Source organism: Elgaria multicarinata, chromosome 1 (genome assembly GCF_023053635.1).
Source record: "Elgaria multicarinata webbii isolate HBS135686 ecotype San Diego chromosome 1, rElgMul1.1.pri, whole genome shotgun sequence".
Taxonomy (NCBI): Eukaryota; Metazoa; Chordata; class Lepidosauria; order Squamata; family Anguidae; genus Elgaria; species Elgaria multicarinata.
In genome coordinates, this window is record NC_086171.1 from 39066553 (window position 1) to 39090437 (window position 23885).

Below are 23885 nucleotides of genomic sequence, written 5' to 3' on the forward strand. Positions count from 1 at the left end.
ATTCAGAAATAAGCTCCACTGAGTTCAATGTGATTTAGTTTAAGGTAAGTGTGTGTAAGATTTCATCTTTATTTATTCATGACTGTACAACACTTCCTTAGTTGTCTTTCTTTCTTTCTATTTGAGGTTTTGGAAACATGGAAAACATGTTTGGGAAACAATATTTTTCTTACCTCTCTGCAATTTCTGGTGCAGTGAGATGGCTAAACCTCTCCAGCCGATTCTTCAATTTTGTGAGAGTATTTGTAACTTAAGAGCCATGCTGGATTAAACTAAAGGCCACATTTTACAGCACAGCAAACCATCTATGAGTACAGATGCAAACACACCCAAAGTTCTGTGAAATGGCAGAGTGTCTCGGAAAAGTAGGGATCTCTAACAGAGAATTCTCAGCTCCCTGCCAAACTCTTAATTCCCTCAATTTTGGGGTAGGACATTGTTACAATTAGATAGCATCATGAATTCACAGGAATAGCACTACACGCAATATGGAATGGCCAGTTTTTTAACCACTTTTCTCCCCCCCCTCCATCCTCCCTCCCCCTTCCCCGCTCTTCTCCATAGGATAAACAATCCTGGCAAAGTGAGAGGGAGATTTTCAACACCCCAGGAATGAAGCATGAAAACCTTTTGCAGTTTATTGCCGCAGAGAAGCGAGGAACAAACCTGGAGGCGGAACTGTGGCTGATCACAGCTTTCCATGACAAGGTAACAGACATGTGAAGATGTTGCCATCTTGATAGAAGCAGAAAGACCTGGAGCAAACTAAAGTAAAAACAGTTCACCCGCCTTCACCCCCTTCCCATGCCTGTTTCCCCTTGCAGGGGAAGCTGAGATCTAGGCCAGGAAAGGCCTTGTTTTGTCTGGTCCCTAAGAATATTGGAGTTCCTCCACCCTGTGGGCAGAGATTTAATATAAGCAAAGAAGGAGGAAGATGATGTCAGATTCTTCTCCTAGTCATTCATTCATTCATTCATTCATTCATTCATTCATTCCAAGATCCTCCTATACATGGGTGGAGCTTGAAATGCATACATCACCAGCCAGAAAATTGTAAGTGGGAGCGTTAGTAGAGATCACTTACAGTTCTCATACATATCATCAGTTTTTACCTTTGTACCACAATGAATGCTACTTAGCCCAGAGTTTTTTGAATCTCATGTGTCAACCACACCTAAGGAAAACACAACATTCTCCACTTTAAAAAAGAAAAGGAAGTCTCTTGTACTCTGATTATGATGCGAAGTTTGAGAAATGTGTCAAGTGATATCCTCAAGCCATGGAAATCAATAGATAATTCAAACATGGAGCTCTATATCCATCCCCTTCAGAGGCCCTTAGAGCCTCTGCTCCTGGTAGTTCTTCTCTTTGCTATTTAGTGTTTCGTTGCAAAAGGAACAACAGCAAGAACAAGGACAATGAAACACTATTAGAATTATGGAACTTACTAAAATCTGGGCACATTTACCTAGTTTATACAGTCTGAGCTTTGCAAATAATTTGGGAATTCTTTGCAAATAATTGTAAATAATTTGGGAACAAAGAGTGTTCTGGCCCCTGTAAACCCTTTCTGGGTTTAGTTGCCTTCAGTCTTCCCAGACCTAGGAACACTTTAATCGCAGCCTGTGTCATGAGACTTTTTTATTTTTTAAAAACATATTATATTTATCTTTACTATCTTTCCCTTCTCTCTCCCCTCTGTCCATGGTGGTGCAACCCACCTTAGACCCAGTCTCATCCCACCAGGCTGCAACCCTGCATTCAGACTGTTTAAATTCCACATGAATTAAGCAGATTGATTATTTGCAGAGTTCCAGCCCAGTGCTCTAAATAGGGGGAAAGGTGCTGGATGAGGGCCAAAAAACTGAAGCTGAATCCTGATAAGATGGAAGCTCTGTGGATTGGTGGTTCTCAAGTCCGGGAAATGGGTAAGCAACCTGTTCTGGATGGGGTTGCACTCCTTCTGAAGGAGCAGGTGCATAGCTTGGGAGTACTCCTAGATCTATCCTTGTCACTGGAGGCCCAGGTGGACTCTGTGGCCCAGAGTACTTGGGACCAGCTTCGGCTGATCTGCCAGCTATGGCCTTTTCTGGACAAGGATAACCTAGCCACAGTAGTGCACGCAGTGGTAACTTCCTGATTAGACTACTGCAATGGGGCTGCCCTTGAAGATGGCTCGGAAGTTGCAGCTAGTTCAAAATGCAGCAGCTAGATGCAGCAGTTTAAAATGGTAGAACTCATTCAGTCTAAATTGATTTTAGAATGTTTTTCAAAACATTTAAGTTTCATTAAAATAGAGTGGCGTCAGGTCCCCACCTCACTGCGGCTGCCTCTTCCTCCTCCATCTCCAAAGACCATATAACATTGGTCTTAAATGAATTGCACTGGCTGCCTATATGCTTCCGGTTGGAATTCAAGGTGTTGGTAATGACATTTATAGCCCTAAACGGCTTGGGACCATGATACCTGAGGGAGCGCCTCTCCCTATATATGCCTGCCTGAGACTTGAGATCTGTTGGAGGAGCCATCCTCCAAGTCCCACCAATGCGAGACATACACTAGGGGTGGGATGTGGGAGAGGGCTTTCTCTGTTGTGGCACCCTGGCTGGGGAATGCCTTCCCCTCGGAGGCCTGACTGGCACCGGCTCTGGCTTCATTTAGGCGCCAAGCTAAGACATGGCTTTTTAACAAAGTCTTTGATGGCTAAATTCACCAAGCCTGCACACAGTTTTAATTGGTTTTTACTGTTCTTAAATTTTATTGTTTTTAGCTTATTAATGGTTTAATTTGTTTTTAGCTGTGTATATTTATTGTTTTATATTGTCTGTATGATTTTATCTGTGCACCGCCCTGAAAGCCTTGTGATATAGGGCAGGATACGAATGTTAAAATTATTATTACCGTATTTCTTTGATTGTAAGACACCATCGATTGTAAGACGCACACTAATTTCAGTAACACCAACAGAAAAAAAAACACCTAAGACACACCAGCGATTCTAAGACGCACCCCATTTTTAAAGATGTTTATATGGGGAAAAAAGTGCGTCTTAGAATTGAAGAAATACGATATTATTGTTATTATTTCGAATAAAACTGTAGTTAATTAATTGGTGAAGGCAAATATTAACTGATGGAGCTACAAGTTAGAGCACACTTGGTTGTGAGGCTATTTTGATTCCAGTGTTTTGCTGTAAGGACAATAGCTGTAACAAAAACTGGACATCATCTAGCCAAAGTTAAACATTTTTAAGTCCTTAACTCTTCCATTGGAAGAGTAGAAGAAGTGAATGTTATTTGCAGCCCTATCTTTTTCAAGGATGCTGGAGAAATCTAAGATGGACTGAAATGCGTTTGGCTTTGTAAGAATTCAAACTGTGGACTCTGCTGCAGACTGGCCTCTTGAAATTTATGCAAATATTTCATAGGAAAATACGCATGTTTCTGCTGAGACATATGCCATTCTGGAAAATATACATGGGAAAATTTGAACGGAATGGGAAACAATGCGCTAAATGTTATGTTCTAACATAAGTTATGTAAATTGTTGCAAACCCTTTTACAGGATTATTTGTGTATTTTTCCACCTACCAGAAATTCGAATCCATCTGTGAATGGATGCTGGAACGAATGACTACACAATCCACAAAACACACACAGAATGGATTTCACAAAATCCGGACATCCCTAATCCTATTCCGTTTTACACAAAATTCACTGTGTTCAGTGGTGCTTATTCCTCGGAAAGTGTGTTTAGGATTGCAACCTTAAAGTGCTTTACTTTGCCTGGCTTGTACCCATTGTAAACTTAAATGTGCTTTATCACTAACTAGTAACAATAAGGGACTTTGATAAAATTTGATATATCATGTTGTATTTCTTCCAGGGTTCTCTAACGGATTACCTAAAGGGGAACATTATTAGTTGGAATGAACTCTGTCATGTGGCGGAAACAATGGCTCATGGACTCTCCTACCTGCATGAAGATGTCCCTTGGTGTAAAGGTGAAGGACACAAGCCTGCTATAGCACACAGGTAAGGTACTTATTTGTAGCCAGTTGCACCACAGCCCCAGATGAAACGTAACAATCTGCATCGATGGAGTAATGTTGGCAATGCCAAACCAAATCTATATTAGAGGAAGATCTTAGTTCAATTGCAGGGTCCAAAGACTCCTGAGCAAACTTAGCAATCATGGAGCAAGAGGAAAGGTCCTTTTATGGATCAGTAACTGGTTAAAGAACAGAAAGCAGAGAGGAGGAATAAATGGTGAATTCTCTCAATGGGGAGAGGTGAATAGTGGGGAAGCGGGGAGGGGGCACAGGGATCTATATTGGGACCAGTGCTTTTCAACTTGTTCATAAATACCGTATTTCTTCTATTGTAAGACGGCATCAATTGTAAGACGCACACTAATTTCAGTACCACCAACAGAAAAAAACCCTAAGACACACCCGCGATTCTAAGACACACCCCATTTTTAGAGATGTTTATATTGGAAAAATGTGTGTCTTAGAATCGAAGAAACAGGGTAATCTGGAATTAGGAGTGAGCAGTGAAATAGCCAAGCTTGCCGATGACACCAAACTATTTAGGGTGGTGAAAACGCAGAGGGATTGTGAGAAGCTCCAAAAGGATCTCTCCAAGCTGGGAGAGTGGGCATCCAAATAGCAAATGCAGTTCAGTGTAAGCAAGTGTAAAGTGATATATGTTGGGGCAAAAATCCCCAACTTTAAGTATAACCGGATGGGATCTGAGCTGGTGGTGACCTTCGAAGAAAGAGATCCTGGGGTTGTGATGGACAGCTCGATGAAAATGGCGACCCAGTGTGCAACTGGAAAGGAATTGAGAATAAAACTGCCAATATCATACTGCCTATATATAAGTCAGTGTGGTGTGAGAGCTAGTGTGGTGTAGTGGCTAAAGTGTTGGACTGGGAGTTGGGAGATCTGAATTCCAGTCCTCACTCAGCCATGGAAACCCACTGGGTGACTTTGGGCCAGTTACAGACTCTCAGCCGACCTCACAGGGTTGTTGTGAGAATAAAATGGAGAGGAGGAGGATTATGTATGCTGCCTTGTATGTATGATGAAAAAATGTGGGATATAAATGAAATAAATAAATAAAATATGGGGAAAGATTACAATAGCTGGGAATGTTTAGCTTGGAAAAAGGGTGAGTAAGGGAAGACACGATAGGGGTGTACAAAATTATGCATGGTATGGGGAATGTGGATAGGAAGACATTTTTCTCCCTCTCTCAAAATACTAAAACCTGGGGCCACCCCAGAAGTGAGACATTTAGGACAGATAAAAGGAAGGACTTCTTCACATAGCACATAGTTAAATTATGGAATTTGCTACAATAAGATGTAGTGATGGCCATTAATTTGGATGGCTTTAAAGTGGGGTTAGATAAATCCCTGGATGAGAAGGCTGTCAATGGCTACTAGTCCTGAGAGCTACGTGCTACCTGCAGTATCGGAGGCAGTATGTACACCAGTTGCTGGGGAACATGGGTGGGAGGGTGCTGTGCACTTGTGTCCTGCTTTGGGTTCCTGGTCAACAGCTGGTTGGCTGCTGTGTGAACAGAATGCTGGACTAGGGTGGACCCTTAGTCTGATCCAGCATAGCTCCTCGTACGTTCGTAAATATTTTACATTGCAACAGTCACAAAAGCCAGTAGCCAAACTTAAGCAAAAAGTCTTTCTTCCCCTCACAGTGTTGGTAAATGTAGCTAGCTTGAGTCATGGGGGTCCACTCCTGTTATTTGCTCTTGACACTGAAGCAAAGAGAAAAAGAAAAGGGGGAAATGGTGGGGAAGAAACACATTCTGTCTAGCAAGAACTCTGCAAACATGGCAACAGGACAAACGACACAAGGAGATATCTTTACACATACCTGGACCGACATGGGAGTTGGTAAAGGTACAGATAAAGAGCGCCTTAGCAGAAAGCACCTTCTAGGGCAGGGATGGGCAACTTGTGAAATGTTTTGGTCTACAACCCCCATCAGCCCTAGCTGGCATCATCGCCAATGGTGAGGGCAGAACACACACATCCCTCCTCTACATAATCCCTGTTTGTTTCTTTGTTTATGAAACAACTATTCTTGCCTATCAACAAGGTTTTCAAGCCAGCTGGAAAAAATAATGCTTAATAATAGTAATAATAGTAATAATAATAATAATAATAATAATAATATTTTTCTTACCCGCCTCTCCATTTGGATTGAGGTGGGGAACAACAATAAGTATAAAATACCTAAAACTGAATTAAAAACACAGTATACATTATTAAAACGTCCTAAAAACATTCTTAATATTAAAAATATATATACAAAAACAACTTTAAAAGAAACATTAGGACAACAGAAGCAGCGAAATAATCCATGGGAGGATAATATTGTCTTCACCTGCTACCAAAAAAGATAATAATGTTGGTGTTCAGGGGGGCCACTACCAAAACAGGCCGTATCTATAGTTGCCACCCACCTCACCTCCTGGAGGCAGTAAAATCCAGCGCAGGGCCTCTGAAACAGGTCTTAGGGAAGGCAGGTTCTTTTGGAATCAAATGGTCCTTCACCTACCAAAGACCTCTGCAAAAGACATGAATGTGCAAAAAGCACCATGCATACAGTGTATCGCTCCTCAGAGCCAAATGCAATACTGACTGTGACTTCACTCTAGTGCCTGTTTGGTGTGTTGCAATAATAACCGTCTTTCTGGAGGAGGCAAAGCAATCTAGCTGTTTATCCAGAATGAAAAACGTCTGCACGCCCCCACCCACCCACCCCCCCAATTCAAAGCTGCAGAGATAATCAATGAGTTACTGTGGTCCAGAGAATAGAGAATTGGCCTTGGACTCAAGAAGACACGGCTCCAAGAAACGACTGCAGTCTCAGTCCAAGTTACTGTCTCTGATCAAAAGGGGGACCTAAAATGTTAATTGATTAGCTCCAGGCATAAGGACAACATGTTGTATGGTGCTTTATATAAAGACCATGCCCCCACAATGCATTGTGAGCACAACAAAGACGTTTTGCTTAAGTTTAATTGAGCTGGCTGTGTGGGTAAGGTCCACTCCTGATATTTGCTCTTGACATTGAAGCAATGGGGGGCGGGAGGGGAAGCGTGGGGGAGAAACATACTTCTGTCTAGCAACATCTGCTGGGTGCTTTCTACAAAGCAAGCTACAGTATGAACAAAGAAATACCACCCATACAGGAAGCCCAGCTACTGGTTTCATTTGGCTTACCTTAGACCCTGTTCAGACAACACGCTAAGCCACGGTAGTTAAGCATTTTGAGCTAAGCATTAACTACGGTTTAAACATGCTCACTAACCATTTGCTACAAATTCATGGCAGGTAATGGCTACTAGTCATGATGGTTCTAGATTATCTCCAGTATCAGACAGTAAACTTATGTACACCAGCTGCTGTGGAACATGGGCAAGAGGGTGCTGTTGCACTCATGTCCTGCTTCTGGGTTTCCCGTGGGCACCTGTTTGGCTGTTGTATGAACAGAATGCTGAACTAGATGGACCCTTGGTCTGATCCAGCATGGCTCTTATGTTAATTATCTGTGACTCCCTGGAAATTTGTTTACTCCAATTCCATCTGCCCCAGCCAGCATGGTCAGTCATCAGGAATGATGGTAATTGTTGTCTAACAATACCTGGAAGGCCAGATTTCCCCCACCCTTGGGTTAAACTCATCCTAAAAGGTAGAATAAAACATCTGTTTCAGAGGCTTCTCCTACTTTTGTGAAAAAGCTGTTGATCTCTCCGTTAAGGCTGAACACACAGAGAGTATTCTTTGCAACATGCAGGGCTTCCATAGCAGATGTACAGTGTTTCCCCAGAAGAAAAGCTCATGCAGAAAGGGTTCCCTGAAGGTAGAAAGTCTGAAAATTATTGTCCTAGCTTTTTGGTACAGCACTGCCCTCTAATGGCACATAAAAATAAATAGCAGACAGGAGATGGTTAGATTTTTCATCCCACTGCCTTCCTTAGAATCAATTCTGAGATGCTCTTTCTTTCTTTCACTGGAGTCTTCCCCTGTTTATTCTTGTCGCTCAAGGAAAGCAAGTGGCCTTTTGCAATGAGCAATCTCTTAAAACGTTCATTGCAGCACCAAGTTCTTTAAAGGCGGAGTCAGGGTTGCCCAGAATAAATCCCAGCAGTCCCATCTCGCTTTAAGAGGACTTAAAGCCTCTGCAGCACCAGCAGGCCAGGGGGCAGAGGAAGGAAAGACCTCCATGGGTCCTCTGTGGTATCACTGCCACTCCACTGTGGGGGGTGGGGAGATACAAGGCCTGAAAAGGCCCAAGAGAGAGACTGGCTCAACTCACCACAGATGCCTATGAAAAACCCACAAGCAGGACATGAATGAAACAGCAGCCTCCTGCCCATGTTCCACAGCAGTACATAGGCATACTGCTTCTGATACTGGCGGTAGATATAGCTATCGGGACTACTAGCCATCAAAAGCCTTCTCCATGAATTTGTCAAAACCCCTTTTAAAGCCATCCAAATTAGAACATAAGAATATTAGAAGAACCATGCTGGGTCAGACCAATGGTCCATCTAGTCCAGCACTCTGTTCACAGTAGCCAACCAGCTATCGACTGGGAATCCACAAGCAGGACACGGTGCAAGAGCACCCTCCCACCCATGTCCCCCAGCAGCTGCCTCTGATACGGGAGACAGCACCTAGACATCAGGACTAGTAGCCATTGTTAGCCTTCCCCTCTAGGAGAAGGCTATCACCTGTCTAGAACAATGTAGCTCAGTGTGAGCTGCTAAGATTACAAAGTCTGGCTGGCTGGTGACTGAGGACTTAAGATACTTTCTGACCCTGATTCTCCAGTCGCAGCTGGGTCTTCCTCCCTATAAGTAGATCCTTGCTCCGGAATAAGCCCTGGACAAAAAGGTTCTCTGGCAGCCAAGTAGGTGCTCTGTCAGTGATGCTTCGTATTCCACACTCTAGAGAGCTGTGGGACGAGGGAGAAGCGCAGTGATGTAGTGAAGCCAGGGTTCACAAGAACGCAGCAGTGCTGGCATTTTTTGATTTGCAGGGACCCTGCCATCTTCTGCCACCCTTCTCACAATTCCCAGTTCCCTCTGAGCTTAGCTGCAATCCTCAGAGTAGCTGGGAGGGATGGGGGGATGAATTTTCCCAGCAACAATGTATTCTTCCTCGTGGTAATGCAAAATATTTTGGGAATGGACTAGCCTTGGATGGGCAGTTCAAAACCATCAGCTTTTCAAAAGACCTGCCACTACATCATTGCCACTTAACCAACAGAAGAGAGTCAGGAACCACAGAATGTTTGGGGTCAAAGGGGTTCTTCTGGCCCACAGGTGAGGCATTTCTGCAATAGGATTCCTCACTCCGCCGGATTACTCATAGGAAAACCACTCCGTTTTTGTTAATGAAAATTAACAAAAATGCATACATCTCTGTAATTTTTAAAGATAAAGAGATGAAACTTGGCACCCTGGTAGCTCTTAAGTAGGGCTTTAGCCATGCCAGTTTTAAAACAGATCCCTTCATTCCTTGATTTTTAGTAGGATTTTTTTTTAAAAAAAATATCTCCCTCAAACCCCCCCCACCCCAAAACTGTGCAGGACCTTTTATCCTTTATTTTGCTGATGCACAGTTTTGCATTTTCAGTTTATAAAAATAGAAATCTGCTTCAGTTTATAAAAAATAGAGATCTGTTCCCTGATCGTTTGCTTGAATGGGGTGAAATGGGGGGGGGGGCTGCTCTCCCTAGGAGAGGTCAGAAAAGAACAAACATAAATATAATACCAAGCATATAAACTTGAGTCCTGTCTTCAAAACAGGAGATGTACTAATACTAGCAAACTTTTCTCTCGCTGCCCCTTCTTCTCTTGACTTTATGCCCGGCCGAATTCTGTCCATACTTGCAGTACACAGATCAGCCTTTGGCACAAAGTTCTTTTCCGTGTCCTAATATTGGCTTGTGAGACTGTATGGATCTACACTGCCTGCCAGTCATCATCACTTCCTGGGACAACTCATTTACATGGAATGGTTTTCATTATTTTCCTAATGTGAGCCATTTTTCCAAAATCCTTCCTTTCAGCCAACATCAATAGTGCATATGGGGAGTGGAACTTGGAATCTTTCTTGCTCCAAGAGCTAGCAAACGAATGAGTTCCGGGGGCGGGGGGGGAATGGGTTATACCATTTGCAATTCCCTCCCTCTACGCACTGTGATTGGAGGTGGAGATAGGCAAGAGACTGTGGCTATTGGTTAGCCACAGATGTCAATCTCAAAGCTCCCCCCCCTTCACCCCTCGACATCTTCCTAATATGGAAGTGTGTTCAGTTAGCCGTCTATCAACATGAAACGTGCCCCTACGTCGCCTAAAAAACGTTTCGGCCCTACGGATCCATTTGGGGCTCTGAACGATCTTCTAATTGCACCGTGTGTTTCCGCCGGTTTTAAACCCGCGCCCTAGCTGCACTGTGATTTTGGAGGTTTGTCAGAGGTCTGGCAAACCCTCAGATTTTTGGTGTGGAGCGCACACCCTAGGTGTATAACCAAGAATGTATGTACTTTTGATGCCTTTATTTGTAACTTCTACACAAAAATCTTCTCAAATAAGCCTCCCCTTACATAATCATGCTTGGATAAAATACAGGCTGAAATTTTAGAGCCAGTGTGGTATAGGAGACAAAGGGTTGAACTTTGATTGGAGAGACTTACATTTCTGTTTCTGTTGTTATCAGGATTGTGATTTTATTGTTGCGAACTCCCTGAGGATCCTTATGGGCCCCCAAATGTATCTAAAAATGTTTCTTGAAATAAATAACTTGCAGGTACTGTTATGCCTTAATTAGCAGTTAGCCATATTAGCCAGCAATCATAATCATAATAATAGGCAATGTACTACCCAACAATGTCAATACTTAGTAGAAGCTTAGTTACATCTTCTCTCCTAGCCTGCAATTTTAGTCTGTGATGCCAGTTTTAACATTCCCCCAATGTAAGGAAATCTCTCTCTCTCTCTCTCTCTCTGTGTGTGTGTGTGTGTGTGTGTGTGTATGTGAAGAATAGAGAACTGTGGGGATGTAGTCCCCCTGCAGAGCATTCTGTACCCTGGGAATTCACTGAACTCTACCCCACCCCATTGCTTTCTCTCTCTTTACTGCGGTGTGCCTCTTCGTAACACAGTCTGACAGGACATTTCAGAAAAACAATTGTATCTGCTCTCATTAATTATATTGCATGGCCCTGTGGTTGTCCTGCGATCTGACCGGCAGGGTTACCACAGTGAATTAAATTGAAGGCAGGAGAATTATAATGCTGAGCACACATGGGCTGGCCATCTGCTGCCTAAGGTCTGTAATTTAATTATATTCACCCACATCCCCCCGCCCATTATAAAATGTTGGAAAGTCCAGGAACGACTTACTAAGCAGGTTTTCTACTTATGGGGTAGGTTAGGATGAAAGTGTACACAACATAAGCCCCTCTGAAGGGAACTGGGCCAACAGTTAGTATTCCAATATCTAACTAAGCTTTCTAGAAAAGTATTGACCAAGGAGTTAAAGCTGTATAAAATAATAAAGGATTTTGGAAGCTTGTCGTGTAGGATGACCTGGTCTCCAAGTTGGCTTTGTTTTGCTTGCTGATCTCTCCCTTGCTAAAAATTCTCATATTTTAAGTGCAAATCCACCTCATGTTGACGTCAGTAGCAAAACTCCTGCAGGCTATAGATGAATCAGCATTGCACCCAACAGCAGTTGGCTGAATCAATCAAACTTTTTATCATGGATATTTCAAAGTGGTGGAATTTGTGCTTATGTGAAACACTCCTTTACAACCTCCTCCTCCCTCTTTTTCTGTAGGGACTTCAAAAGCAAAAATGTATTGCTGAAGAGTGACTTGACAGCCGTGCTAGCTGACTTTGGACTGGCAGTACGGTTTGAACCTGGAAAACCTCCAGGAGATACCCATGGACAGGTAAATCCAGTAGCTTAGCTTAGAGTTGGCTTATACTACCTCATTTAGCAATATCTCTCAAAGCAATAAGCAGAAGCACTAGATCCTCAGGTTAATAATAATAATAATAATAATCCTCATTATTGTTCATGGAAGAGAATGCAGTTCCCAGGAAAATGTCCTAGTACTTTGAGAGCCAGTCTACATCACCAGCAGAGTGCTATGATGGTGCAGCAGAATAAAGTGGTGCAGTAGAGTCCTGAAGTGGCAGAATGGATTATACCACTTTGGTCTAAGATTAGGGTCTCACATATTTGAATGCTTCTGTACACACGCGTACACACACACACCTATCCACACACACTCCCTGTAAGTAGAATACCAGCACAGCAGTGATAGGGATAGCCCAGAACTTTCTCCCTGCAATTCCTTTTTGTTTGCAGTTAGTTTTTTCCCCTTTTATTTTGAAGAACATTAAAAAAATGTTCTGCTGTATAGTACAATCTACTCTACCACCTCATTCTGGTGCACTGTAGAATCTTGACTTCAGCAAGTAAATGTCTTGGGGTGTGTGTTTCTTATTAACAAGCCCCGACGTGTTCCTGACTGTTAGAGCAATACGACAATGGAAACAGTTACCTAAGGAGGTTGTGGGCTCTCCTACACTAGAGGCATTCAAGAGGCAGCTGAACAACCATCTGTCAGGGATGCTTTAGGGTGGATTCCTGCATTGAGCAGGGGGTTGGACTCGATGGCCTTGTAGGCCCCTTCCAACTCTGCTATTCTATGATTCTATGAAGGGACTCTGGCTCAGTGCCCCAGTTTCCATCTCCAGTGTCTCCAGCTAAGGCTGGAAAAATTCTGCTAATCACTGCCAGTCAGTGCCAACAATTTCAGGATAGATAGATCAAGGATCTGGCTCAGTATAAGGCAGATTCCTTTGTTGGTGGATTGTAGCAATCAAAACGCAATTGGGGAATTGCTTCCAGATTAGAAGCTTTCTCCCTAATATGTGTAGGACATCTTTTCCCCACTATATGGAGAGAACATTGATTGATTAAGTAATTACACATATGCTCTTCTCCTCTTCTTTATATGTAAAAACTATACATAAGAGCAGTTTATGTATAGTTTCCATGCTGTCTTCCATCCACTCAGCTTACCTGGGGGCTGTTCACACGACACAACAGCACACCATGCATTATTTAACCTATGGTAAGGCTGCTGCAGATGCAATGCATGTGCAGCTGCCATTTTTAATATGCAACCCCTGCTTGAGGGTTGCTGTGTCTTGTGATCCTAACGAGTATGGGTTATGCAAGGGTTAAACAATCCCCACGTAATCCATGCTGGGTTCACACAACACAACAACCTCTGAGTGTATGCATATGCAATCCCGTTGTGGTTTAAATAGCCCATAATGAGCTGCAGTGTGTCATTTAAACCTGTTCAGGATCAAACCTGTTCAGGCTTCAAGAGTTCAGCTCCATTGTGTGGCTTCAGACCATCCTGGGAGTGAAACATCTGATACCCCCCACTTGCAGTCTGAAAGGGTACAGTCCAGTAAGAGCGGCATGGTTCAATTCTTCTACTGAATAGCTCAACTGTCAATTGATCCAATGTCACTATGACCCCAGCTGTATTCTCACAATCATGGATGCAGGCTAGAATAATCTTGGCCTGCACAACTCATGATCCACTAATCTAAATGCTGCCCAAAGATGGCTTGCAAAGGGCTTGACTTTTCTACCTGCCAAGAACAGCACAGAGAGAAGGGGATGCCAACCACCAAATAGGGCCATAATTAGATCTTCAACTCCGCCCAACGGGGGAAAAGCCGGTCTATTGTGGACTCCATGGGCTGGATTCATAAAAATCCAAACTCATTTATTTCCATTGCAGATTTCTCCGGCATTCCTAGCATGCTACATGTGCTAGCCTAGCATACGCAATGAGCATGCACACATATATTTATATATACACACACAGTCTACCCGTTTACTACCCAGACTGAGTGTGGCCACATCATTTAACAGACTTTTTATGAATTTGTTCAATCACCTTGACTATGTCTTTTAAAAAGGCAGGAAGTAGTGAGTCTACTTTTTGTATTAAAATTTTGCATCCTAGTTACTGAATCACATACAAGGCACAGCCAATCCTCTTTGGTTTCCTGCATTTCCAGGCCTGTCATCTGCTAGCTAATTGGGCACTGCTGCAATGCAATGAAGAGCTGTGTGTCTGGAGTCCTTTGACTTTGTGAATGTTCTCCCTAGGTTTACTGAGGGAGAATGCCTTGACTTCCCACTTGACCTTATTATGGCTTTATTTGGGGTGGGAGAGGGGGAGGAGGGGAGAGTTACAGAGCTCACCCAATACCACTCTCATCACCAGCACTACTTTCTCCTCCTCACAGAAAGCCCCAACACTCCACAGTGGCCAAATTATTACTGCTCATGAGGAATTCTTCCAACATTTCTGGTTATTTCCCCTACCATTTTATACCATAACCCAGGGATAGGGAAGCTTGTGTGTGTGTGTCACAGGCTGCATCCCTTGGGCGTAATCTGTCAGGAGCCATATGCCAGCAGTGGACAGGGCCAAAGCCACCACTGGGCAGGGCCAAGGTCAAAAGTGACTTGGGCTACTCTCTCTCTCTCTCTCTCTTTCCTCCAATCTCCTTCACTGCCCAGCAGTCTGAAGGTCAGATTACCAGAGGTTTGAACTGATTGCTTGCAGAGGGCTTTTAAAATTAGGCTAAGGGCCACACGTTGCCTACCACACACCGTACCCATTCTCTCCTGTAGATTTTCTCCTCCTCCCTTTCAAGAGGGTTTGCTACTCTGCCTAGCAAGTTAACCATACTCATCAACCTCTCTTAGCTTGAGCTGCAGGGGAAGAGAACTGCTCCACATCCTAGCACTGTCCTGATAACCTCAGAAAGACCTCCCGGAGTAGTTCTTGCCCTTGAATTCCCTGCAGCCTTGAACATGAAGATTGCCTTATGACCAGATTTCTGATTATAAAGGCATTCAAGTTGAAAGCAGTGGTGGGGAGGAAATCGTATTATTGGATACCGGTTAGGATAAGTTCTTCCCCCCCTCCTCTTTTTCTTTTTCTTGCAACAATAACTTGTCTGTCATTAGATCATTAGACTTGACCTGTCTTTCTCTTTCTCTATTCATTCATATATTTATTCTACATTTGCTGCCCTTCAGTCTCAGTAACAGATTCCTCTTTCTGCCTCAGGTGGGAACAAGGAGATACATGGCTCCCGAGGTGTTAGAGGGAGCAATAAACTTTCAGAGAGACGCCTTCCTAAGAATAGACATGTATGCGATGGGGCTAGTATTGTGGGAATTGGTCTCCCGATGCAGAGCAGCTGATGGTAAGTATCGAAATCTCCATTGTGTTTACAGCCTATGGGGTAATCCCATCATTGCTGGCCTCTGAGAAATTGTTGGCATATTCTTGTACAATGATGAAATGTCCTTCGTAAAGTGGGACCTTTATTTACCCAGGTTAATTGAGAGAATTCCCATAAATCTGGATAATCAGATGTCAGATAAAGCTTTCTGCCTAAGGTTACACAGGCCCAATCTTGCAGCAAGGGGCAAGATTGCACTCTTGTACAGAACCAAAGGTGTTAAGCTAGCTGAAAGGATTGCAAACAATTCCCTGCCTGCTGCAAAAAGAGCCAGTTCAGACCTGAGATGATGTAATTGTTGTTGTTGTTAGAGAATATGTACTTTATTAACTTACATTTAGTTATCTATTCACTATTTGGCTTGAAAACCAAAAATTATAATTGTACTTCCCTTTCTTGCATAAATAGCTTTGTCACTGTGATCTTTGCTATCTTTTCGTTGTGTCCACTACAACCAAATTTTCCTGAAGTTAATTTAAGACTATTGTTTTACTCATATGCAAATTGAATAGATTAAGTAATTGATTAATCACCTAAAACTCATATGATTGACAAGCTTTCTTTAATCAGGTAAAAGCACTATTCAAACATGTATTTTTTTCCATCCCTCTGAGTTCATTGACGTGTTTTTACTTAGATGCTGTCGATTCTTTTATATTAATAATAAAATTAATATGATTAAATAGTTGGGTTGAATTTTTAATATGTTCTCTTTTATAGCATTGTACATATGTTTTAATTATTGGCTGTAAGATACTTTGAGTGCCTGATGATCAAAGAAACAGATAAAAAAACCTAAATAAGGGCACAATCCTGTGCATGTTTAGACAACAACAAAAACAACCACAACCTCTTCTACAGTTCCTAGCATTCCTGAGCCAGCATGAATAGGATAGTACCCTAAGAGACTGTTCTGTGCCTCCCAACCTCTCACACCTTTGAACAAGTGGCTGCATTTGGACATAACACTAAAACATAGTTTAGTAGTGCTATGGAAATGAGCCTGGCTGAGCCTTAGGCTGACACATTCCCTCTCCCCTCTCCTTCATTGAGGCAATAAGGAGATCAGAAGCTTTTGTTTTCATTTTCAATTAAACCTGGTGATTGGTTATCATAGAATCATAGAGTTGGAAGGGGCCAATAAGGCCATCGAGTCCAACCCCCTGATCAAGACGGAATCCACCTTAAAGCATACCTGACAGATGTCTGTCCAGCTGCCTCTTGAATGCCTCTAGGGTAGGAGAGCTCACAGCCTCCCTAGGTCATTGGTTCCATTGTCATACTACTCTAACAGTCAGGAAGTTTTTCCTGATGTCCAGCCAGAATCTGGCTTCCAGTGACTTGAGCCCATTATTCCGTGTCCTGCACTCTGGGATGATCAAGAAGAGATCCTGGCCCTCCCCTGTGTGACAACCTTTCAAGTACTTGAAGAGTGCTGTCATGTCTCCCCTTAGCCTTCTCTTAATGCTAAACATGCCCAGTTCTTTCAGTCCCTCCTCATAGGGCTTTGTTTCCAAACCCCTGATCATCCTTGTTGTCCTCCTCTGAAATCTCTCCAGCTTGTCTGCATCCTTCTTGAAGTGTGGTGCCCAGAACTGGATGCAATACTCAAGATGAGGCCTAACCAGTGCTGAATAGAGGAGAACTAGTACCTTGCACAATTTGGAAGCTATACTATTAATGCATCCCAAAATAGCATTTGCTTTTTTTGCAGCCACATCACACCTTTGGCTCATATTCAACTTTTGATCTACAACTATTCCAAGATCCTTGTCACTCATAGTATTGCTGAGCCAAGTATCCCCCATCTTGTAATTGTGCATTTGGTTTCTTTTTCCTAGGTGTAGAACTTGGCATTTATCCGTAAACCCTGATAATCTTCAAAACATGGTTAATGATCTTGGCTTGGTTCCCTGAATCATAGGCCTCATCTACACCAAGTAGGATATTGCACTATGAAAACAGTATATAAAAGGCAGGAGCCACACCAAGCAGGATATAGCGGTATATCGTTCTCTCTCAACGGGCCCCAACAGTTGTCAGTGCACTTCAGTACCACTATTAACTAGTAGTGTAGCCTTTTTTATACCACTTTCATACTGCAATATCCTGCTTGGCGTAGATGAGGCCACTGTTAACACTAACCACAGTTCTTGTTTTGGATGAAACAAGTAACCATGGTTACTTGAAAATGGAACTGAAACATTCTGATCTCCTCTTGTTTCTGGTAAAAAGGGGAAATTGGAGCATGTATGACAGGTCTGTTGAAAAATAATAATCTAACAAGTTAAATGAAAATACTAAATTTCCATGTCTGAGTGAAGAAGTAAGAAAGTAAGAAGTAAGAAAGTAAGAAAGGCATGAAGTAAGAAAGGCAAAATTTGGGATCTTTGGTAGGTGTGATGTAGGAATCTGAAGTTTATTTGCAGGTACTTTTTACTAGGGATGTTCGAGGAATTCAGTCTGCAAATTCCAATATGAGCTGATCTGTTTTGCACCTTCCGGATTAATATGCATATCGGAAGATAGCAGATTTTGCACTTATCCAAGTGGTGTGATAAATGAACATATCAAAATAGATTTAAAAATACATATTTTGAGAGGAAATACATGTTTATGTATGAATTTTCATGCAGTTTTTTTTTTTAAAAAAAATACACATTTATTTTACTGGCTTATGAGTGAAATTATGCAAAAGTGACACAAACTTAAAACAGATTGACCCATCCATTCCTATCTCTTAAGCATTTCTTGGATAGATGATAAAACTCAGTTATAAGGGGAAATGTTTTTGTGTGTGTTTTAATTATGCAATGATAATTATCTGTGAAGTGTGTGGTTTAATGCTTTCTTGTTGAGACACAGATCAAATTAAATCAGAGTTATCTGTCTGTTCTATTGATTTACACAGTGTAATGATATTCTCTTCCCTGTGCAACTCAGGTCCAGTGGATGAGTACATGCTGCCATTTGAAGAAGAGATTGGCCAGCATCCATCCCTCGAGGACCTACAAGAGGTGGTGGTTCACAAGAAGATGCGCCCTGCATTCAAGGATCAGTGGCTTAAACATCCTGTACGTCCTTTCTCATTAATACTTTTAAAATTCCTTCTCTAGCAACTAGGCTCAGAAGTGCAGTTTAGCTGAACTAGATGCCCCCTTCAAGTCAATTAGCAAAGTAACATTCTTTAGTAATTTTGCAGAAAGGAACTGTCTTGAGGCATAAACAAAACTCCAGATTAAAATGTGTGTGTGTGTGTGTGTGTTTTAAATTCTGCATCGTGCCTTAATTTGTAGGCGTTTTGAACAGTCATTGAGCATGCAGTGACAGAAGCAGGGAACAAGAGGAAAGAGATGAACATCTGTTGAAGACATCCTAGTTTCTTCATTTGCGCTTTCCCCTTCTCCTTTTAAACCTAATTGTTTAAAAGTGTAGGTATAATGTGGACAAAGCATTGAGACTTTTCTTTAACATGAGTTTTCCCCCATGCTACCCACCAAACCACTTTTGAATCTGAAGGCACTTTCAAAACCAGTTTGTGATATGGTAGAGGCAGTGGGAGTGGGGCTGGGGCTGCTGTTCAAAGTAAAATATTTCTACACAAGTCTTTGGGTACATATAAATAGTTCTTTGGGTTTTGGCCTATGCGATCTGCTTTCTGAAGAGTAGTTTTTCTGTGGTTCCCTTGTAATCTTCTACCTCATGTTTTGGTTTTAAAAAAAACCCTTTCTGGGTTTCTCAGTTAATACATGGATGTATTGCCTTAGAACACTCTAGTCATCCATTTATATGTAATTGAATGAAAGAGCAAAATTAACAGAAAGTACTTTCCAAACTTATTAGCTGTTTGCATTTATTGAAAGTTAATGGCTGCCTTTGGATGTTGAATGTCTTGTCTTAATAATCCAAGATATGAACAAGCCTTTATTCCTCATTGGGGGAGAATAAGGGATTATGTTACTCTCTGAAAACAGAGGGCAGAACACTTGTCAGCATTACTATACATGGACGTGGTGTCTCCTTTCACAAACACCCAGGGCATGTCTACACTGCATGGGGTTGCGGGAGGGAGAGGGGAGGATCTCGCGGTATTATGCTCGTGAGATCCTCCCCCTCAGTCTACATGCGGTGCGCGACGTCCTGGAAAGATGGAGGACGTCACGTCTGCCATTTTGTTTTTTTGTTTTTAATTAAGATGAGCGCTCAAACAAAAAAGTAACTTGTTTTTTAAATATATATATATTCCTGCTCCCTCCACCTCACACTACCCTCTATGGGCATGGAGTTCCTGAAGAGCTCCATGCCCGGGTCCCAGCTCCTTGCGATTATTGGTGAGGAGCCGGGTCAAAACCGCGACAGTGGGCCACACCTCCCGCGATCTTGGGATCATCCCAGACTGCGGGGAAAAACGTGATTAAGGGGTAGGGCAATATCCCGGGGAGGGGGGGGGATCATTCCTCCCTGCTCCTGGGATACAGGGATGATCCTGGGGCAATCCCTGGGATATTCCCAGGTCTAGACATGCTCCAAGAGATTGGTGTCAGCTTTTATCACAACTTGAGAAGCAGCTTCTGGTAGTGGGGCCAGCAATGTTGGTGAGGGAAGGGAAGTGGGTTCCAGGTTTAAATCAGAACCCAGCCCCATCCTGAGAGTCCTGTTTGCTAAATTATTCTATTTTGTCCTGTATGTACAGGGTTTGGCGCAACTTTGTGTCACGATTGAAGAATGCTGGGACCATGATGCAGAGGCACGCCTGTCGGCAGGTTGTGTGGAGGAACGTATTTCTCAGATACGCAAGTTGGTAAACGGAACTACCTCGGACTGCCTCGTTTCCATCGTGACCTCTGTCACCAATGTGGACTTGCTGCCCAAAGAATCAAGTATCTAAATCCTGGTTCACTTTCTTTTTCTTTTTGGTCTTTCCAGACTCAGTGGATTTAAAGAAAAGAAAGACGTTAAACCACAAATCCAACACACACACATACACACACACACACACAATGAATGCAGCTGCTATTTTAATCTTGACTTTTTTATTGTTATTATTGTTGTTATTATTATTGTTATTATTGTTATTATTATTTTGATTGGATCAATCTTACCAGCACATTGCTCTACTGTATTAAAAAGAAAAAAAAAGAAAGAGAGGACATCTCAGCAAGCATTCGGGTGCCGACTAATGAATGCAGACACGGTGCAGGTACCTCAAAACCTCAATGGACTCACTTTGTTTCCCTTTTGATCCTGTTTTCTGGGTTTTCTCTTTTGCCAGTCTGTCTTTTTACACAGAGCATCAGTGGTATCAAGAAAACAACCTTCTCATCTGCAAGACATGCTGCAAACTTAAGACTGTTACATAAGATCACACCTCAAAACGGACTTTTCTCCCAACTTTTCCTTTTCTTTTTTCTTTTCTATTTTAGACAGTGAGCTTAAAAAAAAGCAGATGTGTCTTTTACGGGTCTAACGGGTTTTGCCGTAACATGGGGGAGGGGGGAGGGGGGAGAAACTGAGAAGAGAATGTTAACTCTTTGATGGTAGAATTGAAAGTGAAAGTTTTAGTAATAGGGCTGGGGAGAAAGAGACGTTGGACTTTTGCAGCATTTGGAAAACATCTGCTATGGAGCTACTTCTCAGGTAAACAGTTAATGAGAGGAAGGGCAAGTTTTGAGGCAGAGTATTAAACTGCTGTGGAGTACAGAGAAAGTTGGGTCACAAAGAATCACTGGTAGAAATGGGTTCTTTAATATCTCAGGCTTCAGTAGTGTTAAAAAGAAAAGAAAACCCTTATATTATATTTATAAGTTCAGAGAATGAGGTGTTGAGACCGAATTACTGCAGTTTTCCCACAAGGTGTCTGACAGAGCGGTGTTAAAATTCCAAGATTCAATTTTCTAAAAGTGTAATAAAAATATAAAAGAAAACAAATAAAGAAGCTAAACAAAAAAGTTCAGTAATGCCTGCAACTAGATATTAGCATGCAATATGGAAGACAATTTAGGCTGTGTGCAAAAGCACACTTTCATATTTGTCTCATTAAAATCAGTAGAGCTTACTTCCAAGAAAATGTGATCAAGAGTCATTACTGGTAAAATTCTATCTATTTTAAAATTACTGCAATTCACCCTTAGATACTGATACATCCACACTTCCAGGGAAATGTGCTTAAAGCATGTCTTTGTGAAAATTTAAATCAGTTTCAAACCTGTTTAGTTGCTGTGACTACCACCATAGAATTTCAGGAATTGTAGAGGAATTGTTATTGTTTTCCATTAATAAAAAGGGGTATAAATGCCTTTACACAACTTTCACCAGAGATTTTTGGTGAAAGGCACAGCACTTAAACTAGTTTGATACAGGTATGTAGATGCGTGTAATTTAGTTGTCTAATCATATCTGCACAGCCTGATCCTAAGTGTGTTACTCAGAAGTAAGTTCCACTGTTTTCAATGGTAAGGGTGCATAGCTTGGCAGCACCTCCCAGTTGTTTTTTCTTAATTCTTCATTCTCTGAACTCTTTGTCACCCAACTCTTTCGTCTTAACAGTGGTGCATATTTTAAATACAGTTAATTCTATTATGCCATAAACTCGCTCTAGTCAGTGAATGTTCCTAATGCTGCTGATTCAACATTTAAATATTTTTTTAACTTGCAAAACATGCAATGATTTTTTTAAGAAAAATTAGAACACACACACATTACGTGGCTTCCGAGGTTTCAACTAAAAAAGAAAAAAAAGTTTTGAAAAAACTTCACGACCACAGACCACCTCAAACCAGAAATACCTCAGAATTTTCTAATTGTATGAGTTTTATTATATATTTTGTTAGTTGTGTTGTCTTGTAGTACGTATATTTTAATGTAAGTTGGCTTTTATGACAAGGGAGTTTTAAAAAAAAGAAAAAAAGAAGAAAAAAAGTTCCAAATTCTTTTAGAAAGTGCTATCATTTTTTGTTTGTTTTGTTTTATAAAGCACCATTGTAAATAAGTGTAAACAGTTTTAGAATAACTGCCTATATAAGGTTCCTGGGCATTATTCACTGTTATTTGTGAAGGCTGTTTCCATTCTTTTACTTTTTGGGGTAGTAGGAGCACAAGCTGTTTTAGTAAAGAAAAATCAGTGCATTGCTTTTTCATGAAATACTTTTACCTTTTCCCCTGAGTGCAACATCAATCTACAAAAGAAAAAAACCCTCTTGTTTAGACTCATAAGCTTGAGGTAGTGATATCCACTTAATGGTATGGAAATGATCGTCCAATAAGGACACGCAGGCCGTAATCCCTAACCCACTTATGCTAAGGCAGTTCCACTAATCATAGTTGGACTACTCTAGAATAGCTGGGTTGAAGTTTGCTGCCTGGAATCTCAGTGTGCGTGTTTTCTAACAAATAATAATAATAAAGGATATTGGAAAGTGGGGGCAGAAATTGCCAGATGGGTGTGTTGAAGCAGACATCCTTCAAAGGATCAGGCTTCCCCCCCCCCCCCCCCCCGTACAGTCAGTAGAAAGTCACTTTTGACATTCAAAGGTAACTGTGCTTAAGAAAATGCAAGTGACTTGTGCTTCGCTCTCCATGCTTCCAGGCTCTATCCAGAGGGGAGGAGGAGAGGTGCTGCATTCCAACCCTGTCTTGGGAGAACATGCATCTCCCCTACTTCAGATGAAATCCAGAAGTATGGGAAGAGGAAGCACCAGTCACTCGCACTTCCTGTCTAGCTACGTCCAAAGCAGCTTTAGGATAAATACAGTATCACTTGCATCTTTCACATGTCTTAAATTTAAGTTACTTCAGAGTGAATTCCCTTGACACCAGTGGGATTTACTTTTAAGTAAATTGATTAAATTCATCCAGGACTGAGGAATATGAGCCTATTTAGCCTTTCAAAGAAATGTTTATTTGTGACTTTTCTGAATTTCAGGTGACCCTTATAATTCCTAATGATTATTAAGTTGAAACCTAAATTTGTGTACTAACAGTACAATTTGTTGATCATTTCAATGGCTACAGTGTCACAAGAAGTTAGAAATGCACATATCTTTTTCAGGCAAAGACCTCCCCTTGTTCTTCACTGTGTTTCTACTTTGGGATTTTAACTGCACTTGTTTGATTCACAGACATGACCTTGGATTGGCTCTATAGAAGGAGATACTAGAAGTCAACTCAGTGATTAGATGAATACATACACACAGTGTGTCTGTGACAGAGTTGTGCATGGGTATTTAAAGTCTGGAGCTGCTGTATGGAGCCAAACTAGGACAAGCTTCCACAACCTGTAACCCACCCTTTATTGTGACTTGTCAAATGTTTAATGACTCCTTTGTTTTTGAAGCCCCAGGGAGGCAGGGTTTTCTGAGCACCCAGTAGGGTCCCCCACAATCAACTTGGTAGGTCACAGTTTTTGTATGCTTGGACTAATACAAAATCACAGTTTGTGGAAAAGACCTTTAACTTTTATCTTTGTGATTGATGTTGTAAAGA

At 41.8% G+C, this 23885-nt stretch overlaps 1 protein-coding gene across 2 annotated transcripts in view; it reads left to right on the forward strand.

Annotated features, from left to right (window-relative positions):
* ACVR2B (activin A receptor type 2B) overlaps positions 1 to 21733 on the forward strand; it is a 149765-nt gene extending 128032 nt beyond the window's left edge. For both annotated transcript variants that reach the window (XM_063126064.1, XM_063126072.1), the window contains exons 6-11: positions 565 to 708; positions 3886 to 4034; positions 11884 to 11998; positions 15227 to 15365; positions 18348 to 18478; positions 20098 to 21733. In XM_063126064.1, the coding sequence (XP_062982134.1) occupies positions 565 to 708; positions 3886 to 4034; positions 11884 to 11998; positions 15227 to 15365; positions 18348 to 18478; positions 20098 to 20292 (873 nt within the window). In that variant the 3' untranslated portion in view covers positions 20293 to 21733. The remainder of the gene's footprint in view (positions 1 to 564; positions 709 to 3885; positions 4035 to 11883; positions 11999 to 15226; positions 15366 to 18347; positions 18479 to 20097) is intronic.
* Positions 21734 to 23885: the final 2152 nt, after the last annotated feature.